The following is an 18,014-nucleotide window of genomic DNA, read 5'->3' as shown; positions in this document are numbered from 1 at the left end:
CACACGTTGTTTGTGGAACTGCCACTCATCAACACTGTGTTCTTACCAGTGTGGACATCACGGGCATGTCTCCGTATATTCAGCTTTTATGTAGCAGTCTTATTTTTGCACAGATTTCGGTGTTTCATTACACCATATTTAGACCCCTGAATACAGTAAAACACCTTTGTCATGATTGTACAAAATGCAATATCATGGTGTCTACAGTTACTCTAAAAACTGATCATATAATAATATCATTAACCCAAACCCAATTTCAGTTTTCGTATGTACGTGTGACTAACAATGTGTTAAAACCCTAAAAAAAGAAAGGAGCGATGGACAGTGTCTATACTACATTATATTTATTAATATTGCACTTAAATCTGACAGCCTACGACACAGATTATTAAGAGGTAAGAGCAATCAAGACACACAAATTTCGGATGTTAGCTTGCTTAGGCGAAATAAGTGGAACACTGTAAATAGTCATGTGTAATTTATGTAATTTATGATCAGTTTTAAAAGTACCTACAGTTATAAGTATATTCACTGTATTTCGAGGGCTGAAGGTCGTGTAATAAAACACCAAAATCTATAAGTACAGCTGAAAGTGTCCCAGATGAGACAATTTTCTATCAAATTGTACTGTGCGAACAATCTTGTAAAGAGTAATGTTCCTTCTTTGACAATCATTATTGGCATGATGCAAACGGGAATTAGCACCTTGGACACATACACTTGACTGTGTATTACTATTCAAAGTCGATGCGGCAGACAGTTGTTGTTACGAAGTAAGTATAGGCAGTTTACAAACACGTGCTTCACAAGCATCACTCATTCAAGACTCTATTCCAATAGAAATGTTCATTTCCTTATACCAAAGTATTCATTTTTGGGTCCTATACCTTCTGTATAATTTTGACTTATGGGTTGGGTACCTTGTAGAATGAATTCTCCAATTCAGTTTAAAATATTGTAACTAACTGTCAAGTAATTTCTTTTAAAGAAATGCATCCATCGAACTCCAAATTATGTAGATATACGACTGACCGTAAATTAACTTATTAACACGAAATATTTCTACGCTTGACAGACTGTTGGCTGCGTTGATCAGTTGTGGCAAAATTAAATTTTGCGTTTGAGCGGGAGTCGAACCCGGTAACCTGCCTCTGAAGGGAGCGCTTTTCCGCTTGTCTGCCCACTCCAACTTGCCTCAAAGACATATTGAAGGTAATACTTGCCACTCCACTGAGCTCCTTTCTTCAAAACTCCACTGAGTTCGCCCATGGCGTTGTGCGACCAAACACCCCAGGAACCGTTCCAGAAGAAATAGAGTCAAGAGTTTTATTTCTCTATAGCTCTGCCAAAGGAAAGACGTTGTGCAGCACGTAAAAGTTTCTTCTATACGGTAGTAATTATTTGCATTGAACCACCGTAATAGCACTCGATACATTGAATTACACGTTTCTAGAGACAATGCTCTCAACATCAATTTGTGGAGTTCATTAAATAAAAAAACACGTCGGACTATGGGTCCTCGTATTACATAAAAGTCGTCCATTTCACACATCGCAGTCGCGTAACCAGCCGTGTTCTCTTTTTCAGCTGTGGTTACCGAAAGTGTCCACTTGACGCTTCTACTGGTGTCCGGAGGTATTTGTGAGCTGTTACACCTTAGGTGCCAATCTGTATGTGCAGCTTGTGTTCATATTCCAAAGACTTTATTTGTCCGAACTTCTGTCCAAACTATTACTTCCGCAGACTGTTAAATTCTTACAACTATTTAGCTGGAATGAAATAAATCTAAAAGTCTGTTAAAAATCTCGGTCACTTGTTGTTCATTTGGACAGAAAGAATGTTGTTGAATTTCTTCTCGTCAATGGCTATTTATAATTCTTCTAGGAAATTGAGTTTTATTGGTTCAAATGGCTCTGAGCACTATGGGACTTAACATCGGTGGTCATCAGTCCCCCAGAACTTAGAACTACTTAAACCTAACTAACCTAAGGACATCACACATATCCATGTCCGAGGCAGGATTCGAACCTGCGACCGCAGCAGTCGCGCGGTTCCGGACTGAGCGCCTAGATCCGCTAGACCACCGCGGCCGGCTGAGTTTTATTCCTTTCTTTTCCATGTGTAGGATTTCCAAGCTTTCTTCTGAACCGTATACCTGCCTCATATAGTTGACTGGCTACTGTTGACTTGTCGAAATTCCGCAGTCTGAGTGTCTTTGTGTTCTTTGTATTTGTTCGAAAATTTTTAACAAATATTGCTTCATAGGACGTGTATTGTATTTTATATACTCGCTGCTTCGAAGCCGTTGGGCTTAATAATGTTCACTATCTTCTGTGAGACCTCCGTAACACAGCATAGTGAGAAACCCAGTTTTTCTTTACTTTCTTCCTTGTTTCTTTTATTATTATTATTATTATTATTATTATTATTATTTCGCAGTAATTTGTTAATGATATCTGTGTTGTAACCACTTTTAACAGTTATTTTCTTAATAATTTTCAATTCTGTCTCTCTATCCTGCCTACTCACTGGCGCATTGAGTGCCTCTGTACTAAGCTTCTAACAGCAGCCTCTTTATAAGCTCCTTTGATGGCAAAAACTTGATAATAAGAGCATTGTTTTTTGAAACGCGTAGTTGAATTCTATCAGGTACTATTAAAGAGGTTGGATGAAAATACCAGGGGCGTTCAATAAGTAATGCAACACAATTTTTTTTCTGAAAGCAGGTTGGTTTTATTCATTTATTTACTTCCAATACTCTATAACATTCACCACTCTTCAAGCTACAAAACCCTATTTGCCAACATAATCTCCGTTCAATGCGATGGCGTTACGCATGCTGCTAGTCTATTGGTCGACTTGCTGCATCAACAACCTCCCCATGATCTGCGAACTGCTTCCCCCAGCGTGCATTCTTCATCACGCTAAACAGATGGAAGTCGGAAGGTGCAAGATCCTGGTTGTAGGGCGGATGAGGAAATTCTGCGAGTCAGACTTGTGTGAGGCCTTGCGTTGTCACGGAGGAAGAGAAGTTTATTTGCAGTTTTGCTGCGACGAACACGCTAAAGTCGTTTCTCCAATTTCCTGAGGCTAGCAAAATACAATTCCGAGTTGACTGTCACACCATGAGAGAGCACATCCAACAGAATAACGCCTTCAGAGTGCCAGAAGGCCGTCGCCATTAACGGCTGAGAGTGAGGCTTTGATCTTTTTCTTCAGAGGGTAAGTGGTATAGCGCCACTCCGTCGATTGACGTTTTGTTTCCGGTTCGAAGTGATGAACTAATGTTTCATCACCCGTGACTGTGTTCGAAAAAAATTGTCACGATCAGCCTCGTAACGCGCAAGCAATTCCGCACAGATGACACTTCGTTACTCTTTATGGTCTTCGGTTAGGTAGCGAGGAACCCAGCGTGCATACACCTGTGATGATGTTTGGTTTATGGGGAGCTCAACCGCGCGGTCATTAGCGTCCGTACAAAGTCCCAGTTTTTATACAATCAAATTTTTTCCACAGTCCAGTCGAGCCACTGTCACGAATGATGATGATGATGAGGATGATGAAATGATGTGGTCAACACAAACACACAATCACTTGGCAGAGAAAATACCCAACCCGGCCGGGAATCGAACCCGTGACCCCGTGATGTCATACACCTTTGAGTACCCCAGTTGGTGGACGAGTGTGTCAGCGGCACCAACAAAGACGTCCAGTTGAGTAGTGAGGTGTTTGTTTGTGATCTGTCGATTACCTCGAACGACAGTGTTCGCACATCACAACATTACTGGAGTCACAGCTGTGTACGGCCGGCTGGCGCGCGGAGATCGGACAGGTTTAGGCAAACTTGTTGCGATGATGCCAGACGCCCCGCCCAACGACTCGACGCGCTTTTGTTGAGTGCATATCTGCGTAGACAGTAACTACTATACCACATCCGGAAAACGGATAGATAATATCAATTCGCTTTTAAACTTCGGTGCAAACAGCTTGCGAGACATTACCTGTCTAAGTATGGCGTAGAAGACGTCGAGGTGGGAGTTGAGGTCGACCCCGTGCGGCCCCTGCAGGGCCTGCGCCTCGTCGCTCTCTCGCTGCTCGTCGAACACGTCAAGCTGAACGCCCAGGTCCGGCACCGTCCCGGCGCTCCGCCTGCACACACCACATTGCCTTCCACTCTAACGTTCTCTGAATAGTGTTAGAAACAGAAACTTACAAAAACACACACAGATAATCCAAAACATCATCACGACTGCCCACCGCGATATTGACTGCCGCTTGGTGGTGGTGTGAGCACATGAGGCGGTAAAAAAAGGACGTAAGCGGAGCAGACACGGACGGGACATCACCCTAGTGAAGATATAAGCTGTAAATGGGTAAATTCATTGAGATAAGCGACTTTGACAAAGGGCAGATTATTGTTATGCAGGGCCTGTGAACGAGTATCTCGGAAACGGCGAAGCTGGTCGAATCTTCACGTGCTACTGTTGTGAGCATCTACGGAATGAGGCAGGGCAGTGCCTACCACTAGGCGCTAAATGGTCGGACGTCCACGAGTCTTCAAAGAACGTGGCGTTCGGAGGCGTGTCTGTTCTGCGAAGTAGGAAAGTTGGTGAGCTGTGGCATCTCTGCCGAAAGAGCACAGTGCTGGTGCACACGCAAGTGTTTCGGAGCGTTCATCGTTCGTTGTTGGACATGGAGCTCCGCAGCAGACCACCCCTACCTGTTCACATGTTGACCCAATGACATCGTCAATTACGATTGCAGTGGGTACGAGACCACCGGAATTCGACCGTCGATCATTTGAAACGTATCCGCTCTTCGGATGGATCACATTTTTGCTACACTAGGTCGATGTTCGTCTCCACAAACGCCGTCATCGAGGTGAACGACGGCTCGAAACGTGAAGCGCGTCGGGATCGCAGGACTATGAGAGCAGTATTATGCTATGGAAGACATTCTCCTGCGCTTGCATAGGACCTGTGGTAGTAATCGAAGACATTCTGACAGCTGCGAACCACCTGCATCCATGCACGCATGATATCTTCCCCGACTGCGATGTCATCTTTCAGCAGTATAACTGTCAGTGTCTTGGAGCCATAACCGTGTTACAGTGGTTTGAGGAGCATTATAGTGCACCCACGTTGATGTCTCGGCGACCAAATTCACCTGATGTAAATCGTGTGGAACCCATATGGGCCGCTATCGGGTGCTATCACCGCGTACGCAAATCAGCGGCCGGTTATTTACACGAATCACAAGACCAATGCGTAGAAATATAATGTCACATATCTGAACAAACCTACCAAGAAACTGTCGGATCCCTGGTGTTTAGAATCAGAGATGTATTTCGTTTCAAAGACGGGCATACAAATTATTAAGCAGTTGGTCGTAATGTTTTGGCTCATCAGTGTATTCAGGCTGAAGCAACATTCCTGCACTCGTACGTCACAGCACGATTTATTCCATACAAAAATGTCGCTAACAAAATCTTGCCCCATGTATTTTTCTCGGTAGAACATAGACGTCAAAGAAAATCAGTTTGGTAACACTGTAATCATATATACGATAACTATCTTCATTCAATACTGTGTAGGTGTGCTGCGTAGCTTGTGTGCTTTTGTGTTCTCGAGTTGTATACTACAGATGAAATATTTTATCTACTCAGAGGAACAGCTTCACTTTAGTCTCATGAACTACATCGATAACTATCTTTCTAGATTCCTCCCCTCCGCCACCGCTGCTCTACAAACAGGAGACTGACTTTTATTCATTCTGAAGATGAACGTTATAGTATTTAATGAGTATCAGCTGTAGAAGGTTTCTCCTCGAAACAGCGTTCTCTTTTCCTACTGGTCGACCGAGGCTCGACCAATTATGTTGGTGACGCGAAATTCCTTTTGCTGTGACTGGTTAAAACTCTCCAGCCAGAAGATATCTTGAATAGGCAGAGAAGTTGGTTGGGGACTGCCAAGGTGGGCACTCGCATCGGTTATAGCTCTAGCAGATTGTTACGAAATGTTGTTTCATAGCCGGCCGCGGTGGTCTCGCGGTTCTAGGCGCGCAGTCCGGAACCGTGCGACTGCTACGGTCGCAGGTTCGAATCCTGCCTCGGGCATGGATGTGTGTGATGTCCTTAGGTTAGTTAGGTTTAATTAGTTCTAAGTTCTAGGCGACTGATGACCTCAGAAGTTAAGTCGCATAGTGCTCAGAGCCATTTTTTGTTGTTTTATAAAAGTCTCGTGGCGACTGTCATAGTGAACGGTTGTGCATGTATGGCCGTCCTTCAAAAGACTGCAAAATGTATTAGTCATTGCATTTTTAAGACGTTGTGTGATAGTGGCCACAGTGAACGGTCGCACAGGTCGCGTCAGAAGTTACGAATCAAATTAATAATTTGACACAGACTTGGACCGGATCGGAGTGCGGTAGCGCAAATGAACAATTTTTTGTAATAATCTTAGTTCGATATCGTTATCATTTTCGAGTGTACTTTACTGATAAACATAAACTGCCATGTTGTGCAATACATCGTGTGTAATGGTGAATGTGTTATGGTGAGATTTACCGCACCTAATAGAAGGCATCCGTTGGAACAATAATTATATGTTATTTACTGAGAAGTACTTACGGATTTGCCTGCGATTTTCATCAGCAGAGTGCCATTTCTAAACGAGGCCATGACCAAGGGTAAGGACAGTGCTGTACAGAGAAATACCTAACGTTCATTTCCAATGACAATGCTCACGACTTATCTGTTACAACCACATACCAGAGCACGTTACTCTAGCGAGACGGAGGTGTTGTATGTTCCAAGTGTCATGTGTCAGGATCTCCTCTATTTAGCCTGGGATGGTTTGAAGAGATAAACACCAGTTTTTGATCAGTTGCACAATTTTTTAGCTGTGACAAATTTTTCTATAATAAGAGTTGCATAGAAAATTAAGCGACGGCTCTGTTCCGCAACATTTACACGAGTTTGCTGAGTCATCTAAAACTATGAACGCATTACATGTAATTCCAATGCATAAAACTGACTTCTTTGATTTTAAAGAAGTTTCTGAAACACTGTGGCCGACGCTGACGTGTAAGGTCTCCAAATGAAGTATGATGAACGTGTATCATACTCATCTATCTGAAACAGTTATTGAAAATTGTTATTCAAAAACAGAAGAATGGGAACATGCTAATGTGTTCAAAAGAGAAAAGACGATGGATGATGTGTGCCGTGCCGTACTTCATTTAAAAGCCCAGCCAGGTTTATCAGTTGCGAAACAGAAACACCTGTTGACGATGTTGCCATTTCTTCCCCAACAGCACAAGCAGATCTATAGTAAACTTCGCAACGTTTGATCTTAAGAGTGGCGTTGTGTTAGAAACAGAAGTCAATGTTGGGAGACTTTCTCTCGAATTTTACTTTGTTATTATATTGTAAAAAATTTAAAAGATGTGAGCAAAGATTTTTGTTGCTTACACTTATGCTGGTTAAAACATTACTGCTGTACTTCTGTACTTGAATTATCACAAATGAAACGTAGTGCCTCTGTATTAATGGAACTTGAAACGAAACTTTCTTATCGGCATTTAGAACCAGTCAGTTCGAGGTATAGCATTTACGTCCTTAATAAATTATTTATTTTTTAATTTGTCTCATTATTTTTTGCGGTATGAGAATACCTTCTCAGTTTTTTCAGACGGGTTAGTTATGTACAAGAAGAGACACATCATTTTTTGATTCTCCTGACAAATGAGAGATGTGGCACTTTGAACGTTTGTCATTTTCAGCCTTCAAATGTCTCCGAGAAAGTCTACGGAGCGCCGCGTAATTTGTAGCGCTCGCTGGACGGTGCTAAGAGTGCGTGGGCTCTGGCGGCGCTCGAGAGTTGATCTTGGCCCGACGCTTCGGAAGCTCCGGGACGACAGACGAGAAGCAGCGCTCCAACTCCGCAAGTCACTCTACAGTGTGTGGCGGACGATACTTAGTGCCAGAATTAGCGATTTCCTGCCCTTTTCCATTCGCATACTGACCGAGGGAAAAATGATTATCTGCCTTCGTAGTGTCCCAATCTACATCAACATCTACACTGAAGCGCCAAAGAAACTGGTATAGGCATGCGTATTCAAATACAGAGATATGCAAACAGACAGAATACGGCGTTGCAGTCAACAACGCCTACATAAGACAACAACTGTCTGGCGCATTTGTTAGATCGGTGACTGCTGCTACAACGTCAGGTTATCATCATTTAAGTGAGTTTGAACGAGCTGTTATAGCCAACTAGCGATGGGACGCAGCATCTCCGAGGTAGCGATGAAGTGGGGAATTTCCCGTACGACCGTTTCACGAGTGTACCGTGAATATCAGGAATCCGGTACAATATCAGATCTCCGAATCACTGCGGCCGGAAATAGCTCCTGCATGAACGGGACCAACGACGACTGAGAATCGTTCAATGTCTCAGAAATGCACCCCTTTCGCAAATTACTGCAGATTTCAATGCTGGGCCATCAAAAAGTGTCAGCGTGTAAACTATTCAAAGAAACATAATCGATACGGGCTTTCGGAGTCGAAGGCCCACTCGTGTACCATTGATGACTGCACGACACAAGGCTTTACGCCTCTCCTGGATCCGTCAACATCGACAATGGACTTTTGATGACTGGATACATGTTACCTGGTCTGACTAGTCTCGTTTCAAATTGCGTCGAGTGGATGGACTTGTACGGGTATGGAGACAACCTCATGAATCCGTGAACCATGCATATCAGCAGGAGACTGTTCAAGCTAGTCGAAGCTCTGTAATGGTGTGGGGCGTGTGCACTTGGAGTGATATGGGAACCCTGATACGCCTAGATACGACTCTGACAGGTGAAACGTACGTAAGTATCCTGTCTGATCACATGCATCCATTCATGTCCATTGTGAATTCGACGGACTTGGGTAATTCCAGCGTGACAATGAGAGACCCCACACGGCCAGAATTGCTACAGAGCGACTCCAGGAACACTCTTCTGAGTTTAAACGCTTCCGCTGGCCACCAAACCCCCCAGACATGAACATTAATGAGCATGTCTGTGAGCCTTGCAACGTGCTCTTCAGAAGAGATCTCCTCCCCCTCGTACTCTTATGGATTTATGGACAGCACTGCAGGATTCATGGTGTCAGTTCCCTCCAGCACTATTTCAGACATTAGTCGAGCCCATGCCACGTCGTGTTGCGCCACTTCTGCGTGCTCGCGGGTGCCCTACCGGATATTAGGCAGGTGTACCAGTTTCTTTGGCTCGTCTGTGTATATCTGTACTCTGAAAACCACTGTGAGATGCATGGCCGATGGCACTTACCACTGTACCATCTATTAGGGATTTTTCCTTTTCCATTCGTATTTGGAGCGCAGGAACAATGACTACTTGCATGCATTTGTGCGCGCTGTATTTAGTCTCTAGTTTTACCTTCGAGAGGAATATTAGTAGGTTGTAGTATACGATGGCTACTCGAAAAATAAGTTCTTATCGGTCGCGAAATGTAAACCACTGTGGAAAATGATGAAGCTGTGTTGGGCACTGTCCCAAGTATGTCCGTTGACCACGTCATGTCGCTCTTTTCAGTTCTGAGTGCACAATGAGCACGTAAAGATGTCTAGGAAATGGCGTCTACCGCCAAGTATGAGTGCTTAGTGAGAGATTTCGCTTGATGTCATGCAGTCCAGATAACACAACTGTCATGCGGTTCCTTCTTCGAGACAATTCTCGGCCGAAGATGCTCCTGCAGCGTTTTCGATGGGAAGTGTGTGATCACCCACAGTACAGCCTGTAACTGGCTGCCCCTGGGTTTCACCTCTACTCACATGAACCGCTGGCTGTGAAGACAACATTTTGGCACAGTCAACGAGCTGCAGACCAGTCTAGAGTATTGGCGGGAAGCACAGACGGCGGCTGTCTTCTAGGACGAGAGTATTGGAAAGTTGGCACAACACTACGATAAATGTCTAAGTCGGAGCGGCGACTATGTAGAGAAGTAGCCGGAAGGTGTAGCTAACTGCTGCAAATAAAACATTTTTGATTTTCACAGTGGTTTCCATTTCGCGACCAATCGGGACTTACTTTACGAATAGCCCTAGTATTTCTAGATTCCTCACCTAATGCGGCTTTCCAAAGATAGTTTGCGTCTACCCTCAACAGTCTCCCAGTTTAGGTTTGTCAGCATCTCAGTGTCGCTCTCCTACGGGTCCAACTGACGTTTGACTATTCGTGCTGCCCTTCTGTGGATACGTTCGATATCCCCTGTTATTCCTATTTGATATGGGTCACAGGCACTTGAGCAATATCCTAGGGTTGGTCACACGAATATTGTATAAGTAGTCTCCTTTGTAAACTGATTGCATTTCGCTTTGAGCGTCTTTCGGGCAAGCAACCGGATAGATTGATCGGTGTAGATCGAATTTTCGACGGTGTAAATTGCCATCATCATCAGGCTACTTCTGCTGATGACATCCTGGAACAGTCGGTACGATCTACATACCGGTCGTCTTCCCCCTCCTCTGACCCCGTATATGAACCGTGAAATGTGCCTGCTTCGATTGGGGGGGGGGGGGGGGGGTAACTCGCGCTGGGGAATCGAGTGGCACTCCTCAATCTGCACTAAGCCTTCGCAGTGTTCGGTGTTACGTTTCCGCTGCGTTTGGAGAATTTTCAGTGCTAGAGTCCATGCTTGATTAAAGTTGAATCCCACTGTCCTTGATGATGTGGTTCTCACGTAGGCGGATTTCGATAGACTCCTCGTATACACCGTCTCAATAATAGTATGTGTTCTGCAGAATTTGTGTATGTCCGTTTTTCATTTTGAGATTGGTTTCAAGGCAATGCTCAGCAATAGCAGATTTTTTGGGCTCTGGACGTCGATGTGCAGTTTGTGTTCCGTGCACGTTTCTTCATTTGTGCGAATAGTATGTAATACACTCCAGATTTCCGGAGTCTGCTTTTACTGTCCCTAAAAGGGATTTAGTCTTAACCGCTGGGCGGTACATACATTTGATATTTTGCTGTCGTAAAATTACACACATCAATAAAAGTTTTGCTTGACCTCGGTTTCGAGAGTTCCGGAACCTGTACAGAAAATGGGAATGGAGATCAACATAAACATCACTTCCGCCCTTTGTATTGCTCATGAAAACCACACATTGCATGCTGTACCACCATACAGTGAGACATGCAGAGGTGGTGGTCCAGGTTGCTGTACACAGCGGTACCTCTAATACCCAGTAGCACGTCCTCTTGCATTGATGCATGCCTGTATTCGTCATGGCATATTATCCACAAGTTCAGCAAGGCACTGTTGGTCCAGATTGTCCCACTCCTCAATGGCGGTTCTGCATAGATCACTCAGAGAGGTTGATGGGTCACGTCATCCACAAACAGCCCTTTTCAATCCATCCCAGGCATGTTTGATAGGGTTCATGTATGGAGAACATGCTGGCCACTCTAGTGAAGCGATGTCATTATCCTGAAGGAAGTCATTCGCAAGATGTGCACGATGGGGTCGTGAATTGTAGTCCAAGAAGACGAATGCCTCGCCAATTGACTGCCGATATGGTTGCACTATCGGTCGGAGGGTGGCATACAGCCGTTACGGCGCCTTCCATGACCACCAGCAGCATACGTCGGCCCCACATAATGCCACCCCAAAACAGCAGGGAATCTCCACCTAGCTGCACTCGCTGGACAGTATGTCTAAGACATTCATCCTGACCGGGTAGTCTCCAAACACGTCTCCGACGATTGTCTGATTGAAGGCATATGCGACACTCATCGGTGAAGAGAACGTGATGCCAATCCTAAGCGGTCCATTCGGCATGATGATGGTCCCATCTGTACCTCGCTGCATGGTGTCGAGGTTGCAAAGATGAACCCCGCCATGGACGCCCCGTCTCCGACGATTGTCTGATTGAAGGCATATGCGACACTCATCGGTGAAGAGAACGTGATGCCAATCCTGAGCGGTCCATTCGGCATGATGATGGTCCCATCTGTACCTCGCTGCATGGTGTCGAGGTTGCAAAGATGAACCCCGCCATGAAGTTGCGCATCATGCAGCCTTTTTCGCACAGTCTGAGTCGTAACACGACGTTCTGTGGCTGCACGAAAAGCATTATTCAACATGGTGGCGTTACTGTCAGGGTTCCTCCGAGCCATAATCCGTAGGTAGCGATCATCCACTGCGATAGTAGACCTTGGGTGGCCTGAGCGAGGCATGTCACCGACAGTTCCTGTCTCTCTGTATCTCCTCCATGTCCGAACAACATTGTTTTGGTGCAGATGGTTGAATATCAAATCAGTGTCAATAGCAAAACACGTCTCATCACAGAGCACCTAGGTGCCAAGTCATTTCGTAATCAGGTTTTGCTAGAATCTGTGAGCTCATATGGGTAATCATGACGTCTTTGGTGCAAGATATCGTCTTGTGCGGATTGTTCTCGAAAATAGACTTGAGTATGTTATTCATAATAGAGGGACAGCTGGGCATTTATAAACTTGCATATGATATTGCTTGCATCTACACACCGATGCCCTGTTACCAATGCTGCCGACAGATTCTCATACAAGGCTAGAAATATCTCTTACGCGAAGAGAACGATTTATTTCTTTGTATTCGACAACGCAGTCGATAAAATTTTTTCTGGATGGAATATATTTACTCTTTTTTGTTTCTCGATTCAGAACGAAATCGACACCGCTTAGGACACACTTCCTTTTTAAGAGCTCTGTCGTTTGTTTTCAGCATTTTCAAACCAATTTTTTCTCTTTCATAGGCTCTGCCAACAAACTAGAAGCACGTATTACGTTAACACAGGACTCAGTCGCCCGGCTTTCCTCATTGTCCTGCAAATAACAGTTGCACAAGAATTACATAGATTACAAAAACAAGGCGTCGAAGAATCAATGGAATCCAGTAACTGGTCCACGCCATTAACGGTTATGCAGAAATTTAGTGGTTTTCTTTGATTATGTGGCGATTTCATACCAACTATCAGTGTCCAATCACAAACTGATAATACCGTATTTCCCCCACCACACCCCACATCCCCGCAAAAAGTTTTCCAAACCTGTGAATATTTTTCAAACGTGACTTATCTGACTAATAACTGTCCTTAGATGAGGCTACTTATCAAATTCTTATAACCAGTATGACTTTTGGCTTATATTTCTGCATGCTCTTGCCATTTGACGTAGCTATCACCTTTGATACATTTTAAAGAATCCAGAACAACTAACACGGTATATTCCTGCACGTGATGTCACTTCCTATGTGCTTATAAAATAGCCAGGTAAGTTAATACTGTGTTTCTTGATTTGAAGAAAGGCTTTGATGACGTTTCGCGGTTTTTCTTAGTAAACAAAATATGAGTACGTACTTATGAAACGTCAGCCCAGGCATGTGATTAGATTCAAAGGCTTGTTGTTAAATAAAGATCAGTATGTCAGTAATGATGGGGAGGCCACATCACAACTCGAAGTAGTGATGGGAGAGCCACGAGCAATGTAGTGGACATCCTTCTGACTTCGGAGGACGATATTGCAGGAATTTGGTTTAATGAATGCGTTGCATGGCCTGCATAACGTGACACATTGACACTGCATTGCGGTCGTCTGTTTGTATATTGAAGTTGGTGGGAAGCTGCTCAGTGATGATGCCTTAAGTTGAAAACCAAAGAGTTATTAGAACTAATTCGTATAGGCTGACATTGTTCCTTTGATTTCTCTATCATATCACCTATGTGCTACCCGATACCTGCCATATCACTTCAGTGAAAGGACCCGACACTCCTCCACCTACTATAATTAACCTACATTTTCTGGACATGGTAGGTACTTTCATGTACTTAGGAACAGTGATAGCACCGCTACTATTGACTATACAGGGTAATTCAGAAGCCCCTAACACTGTCTTTTATGCAACCCGCAGTGCCTTCAAATACCATACGCTACGTTTTCGTATTCTCTCGCTCGCTGTGCGCAAACTATTAACTCTGCAGAAAAAAATGGTTAGGTTCTTCTTTTAGGAAATTTAATGCAGTTAAATTTTGTACTGGGATGCGTTTGCGCTAGAGGCCTTAGTTCATTTTTCAATAAAAACGTAAAAAAGTGACCTTCAATCGCGTTTTTCTTGAATAGCTCGAAACCCATGACCTCCAATTGTAATATCTCTTTATATTCGATCAATTATTCTGATACAATTCTACCCTTGAATGACGTTTACTAATTTTCTATCTTCATACTCGCAGAATCCATGCGCAAAGTAGTTTCATACAATAGCTATGCCATGAGCGCATAATTATTCTTTCTAGTACTCTCTCTGGTGGTTGTTAGAAAAAAGCTTCCGAGATTGTCTTCGTGCCGATTGGCCTTAGCATTGTTTGAAGAATTGTAATCTGAATATTGAGATTTATGACAAAAGATAACTGATACGAAATTGTACGATTAAAAGGGATATATATATATATATATATATATATATATATATATATATATATATATATATATTGCTCCTTCATACAAAAGGTGTGTAACAATTTACATTATTTGACATTTGAGAATTAATGATATTCATCAATATATTGCGTAGTTGTTAATCAGAAGGGAACTTCCGAAAGACTGGATACGAACTTGCATTTAATAATCCAAGAGCTCCATTACTTCTTCGGAAGGTTAAACTTCATCAAAGCCAAATATTCGCTTGATCTGAGGTTTCCCGACTGATTATACAACGCTCCCAAAAATACGGGGCATTTTATTTGTAGAGATTAACAGACTGCCGCAAAGCACGAGCCTGCAGAGAAGAAGAATCATCGCCTGATTTCATTCTAACAAGTAAAATTTCTGAATCATTTTGAGTGACTGAGTTATGACTGTGTTTCCTATTATGAATGATTGATTGCTCGAGCGAATTGAGAACTACATAACTACATAGTTACATAGATAGGAGGAAAAATTACAGTTGGTATCCGACTACTGTCATAGGCGTCTCCAGACACGTCTTCGCCAGTCACCAGGGCTCAGTTCGGAGTGGTACTCACCACTGAAGATAACCATACTCCATTCAGTGACATTCCAGGCTGCAAACATATTCTCTTGTATTGATGCATGCCTGTATTCATAGTGGCCTACTGTCCACTAGATCATGAAGGCGCTATTGGTCCAGGTTGTCCCACTTCTCAATGGTGATTCGGGGTAGATCTCTCAGACTCTCTGGTGGGTCATCTCGTCCAAAAACAGCCCTTTTCAGTGTATCCGAGGCATTTTCAATAGCGTTCTTGTCTGGAAAAGATGCTGGCCATTCTAATCTATCTATTTCGTTATCATGAAGTGAAGCATTCACAAGATGTACACGAGGAGCGCGAGAATTGTTGTCCATTAAGACGAAGCCCTCTCCGAAATCCTGCATATAGGGTTGCACTATACGTCGGAGGATGTCATCTCTGTATCGTATAGCCGTTTGATTGCCTTCAGTGACTACCAGTGGCGTACGTAGGCCTCACATAATGCCACTCCAAAACATGAGGGAGCCACCATACTGATGCGCACGCTGGACAGTGCGTCTAAGACGTTCGAGCTGATCAAACGTCCTCTGGTTGAAGGCATATGCGAGCCTCATCTGTGAATAGAACTCGATGCCAATTCTGACGAGTCCATCTGTACCGCGCTGCTTGGTGTCTAGGTGTCAAAGTTAGACACCGCCATGGACTTCGGGAAAGAACGTGCACATATTGCAGCCTATTTCGTACAGTTTGAGTCGAAACACGACGTCCTGTGGCTGCACGAAAATCATTATTCAGCATGGTGGCATTCGTCTCAGCGTTCCTCCGAGCTGAAATCCGTAAGTAGCGGTCATCAGCTGCCGTAGTAGCCTGAGCGAGGCAAGTCATCGGCAGCTCATGTCTATAATTCCTACGCGTACTGTGCATATATCGGAAGGTGGAATTGGATTATCTTCTTCTTTAACACTCTCTACTGCACATTGTTTGCTATTCAGAGTACCAGTGTAGAGGCTGATGAGGGAAAAAATGGACCTTCGATATGTGATCTACAAATAATGCTGCTCATTAAAATTATTACAGAGTAGCATAATATCATCATAACAAAAAGCAGCGATTATGACTGTGGTGTCACCGCCAGACACCACACTTGCTAGGTGGTAGCCTTTAAATCGGCCGCGGTCCGGTAGTATACGTCGGACCCGCGTGTCGCCACTATCAGTGATTGCAGACCGAGCGCCGCCACACGGCAGGTCTAGAGACGTCCTAGCACTCGCCCCAGTTGTACAGCCGACTTTGCTAGCGATGGTTCACTGACAAATTACGCTCTCATTTGCCGAGACGATAGTTAGCATAGCCTTCAGCTACGTCATTTGCTACGACCTAGCAAGGCGCCATTATCAATTGCTATTTATTTTGTGATGCATGTACCGTCAGACCGATGTTCACCAATTATGGATTAAAGTTAAGTATTCCCGCAGCTACGTACGTTCTTTGCTACTATAACTTACTTCACCTGTTCCAGACCTCACGCCAGCCTGCGTGAGCTTAACGCGTGACTTTCGGCTTCACCTCCTAGTGGCTTGGCTGTCTTGCCAAGTCACAACAATGACATTCGTCACATATGTGATCCCTCACCATCTGAGGCACGGAATAGTTCGTACTCGAGGCATGTAGTCTCAATGTTCAAGGCTATCATTTAAAGTCGTATGCGTGACAGAGTATGAAAACGAAACGTATTCACTTAATCAACTTTCGTGGACAATGGTCATCTTTGTTAACAAAGTTAATATCCTGTGTTAGTACTATTGCGTTTGTAATGGGCTCCAGTCTTTCGTACATAAAATGCACAACATTAGCTGTAATTTCGTACCGCATTTCTTTCGCAGGGAGTCACCAAACTGGTAACCACCAATTATCGAAATTGGACATTTTTCTAAAAAATATAAACTACAGTCAGTTTACTATTGCAAAACAGTTATATAGATTTCAAGATGCCTGAAAGCTGGAGAGCTTTTGTTACAGTAATTTGTGCTCGAAACACAGAATATTGTTTACAAAAGCCGTTTGTGTTTTCCTCCATCATATTCGTGCATCGTCTGTTGATCTGAAGGATTCGATAAGTCCTCGGTATGTTTCCGAGGGTATGTGGTAGCAGACATCTACGTAAAGGCACGCAATTCTTGCAAATTACAAATCGGCTCTTTGTGGGCACGAAGCTGGTAGCCGATAGGTGTGGTTTATCGGGTTAAGCTCAGGCGAATCTGGTGGCCAACACATGAGCATGGGTTAACTATCGTGCTTCTCAAACCAGAGTAGCACTATTCTGGTCTTGCGAGACGGACAGATATCCTGTTGGAAGATTCCATCGACATCGGAGAAGACATCAAGCACAAAGGGCTGCAGGCGGCCCGCAGTTGTGTTAACGTAGTCCACAGCTGCCATGGTGGCACAGCTCCCATGGAAGACCAGGCGACTGCCCCCCTTATACCGCTCGCCACCCGCCTGCATCCGTTGCGCAGTGCGTGTTTCGAATAGCCTTTCGTATGGACGGCGGCTATCTGGACACTACCAATCCACCTCGTGTCACAGGAAACATGGTTCATCCGACCAAGCGACAAGTTTCCATTGAGCCACGATCCAATCTCGATGATCCCGTACCCACTGCAATCCACGTTGACGATATCGTTGAATCAACATGGGAACACGTAGGTGTCGTCAGTTGTGGAGCCCCGTGTTCAAAAATGTGCGCTGAATGATGTACTCATGTGCCTGCACCAGAACTGCACTTCGTCGTGAACTCTGCCACACACCGCCGACCATCGCTTTTTTTTTCTTTTTTTTTTCAGTGCGGAGAAGCCTCCCCGCCTCTATGTCCAGCATCTCGTCACCTACTGGTGGTTTCACGTCCTTTGTCACTTTCCATGGATGCTTACAGTAGTAGCATGAGGACAGCCGACCAGTTTCACCGTTTCCTTGACGCTCACT

The 18,014-nt window shown here is 44.2% G+C and overlaps 1 protein-coding gene across 2 annotated transcripts in view; it reads right to left on the bottom strand.

Annotated features, from left to right (window-relative positions):
- LOC126471458 (uncharacterized) overlaps nt 1-18,014 on the bottom strand; it is a 1,143,134-nt gene that overhangs the window by 146,459 nt on the left and 978,661 nt on the right. For both annotated transcript variants that reach the window (XM_050099649.1, XM_050099650.1), the window contains exon 6: nt 4,002-4,149. In XM_050099649.1, the coding sequence (XP_049955606.1) occupies nt 4,002-4,149 (148 nt within the window). The remainder of the gene's footprint in view (nt 1-4,001; nt 4,150-18,014) is intronic.

Source organism: Schistocerca serialis, chromosome 3 (assembly GCF_023864345.2).
Source record: "Schistocerca serialis cubense isolate TAMUIC-IGC-003099 chromosome 3, iqSchSeri2.2, whole genome shotgun sequence".
NCBI classification, from domain to species: Eukaryota; Metazoa; Arthropoda; class Insecta; order Orthoptera; family Acrididae; genus Schistocerca; species Schistocerca serialis.
Note: the sequence above shows the minus strand (reverse complement) of the source record. Positions and strands in the feature narration are given on the sequence as shown.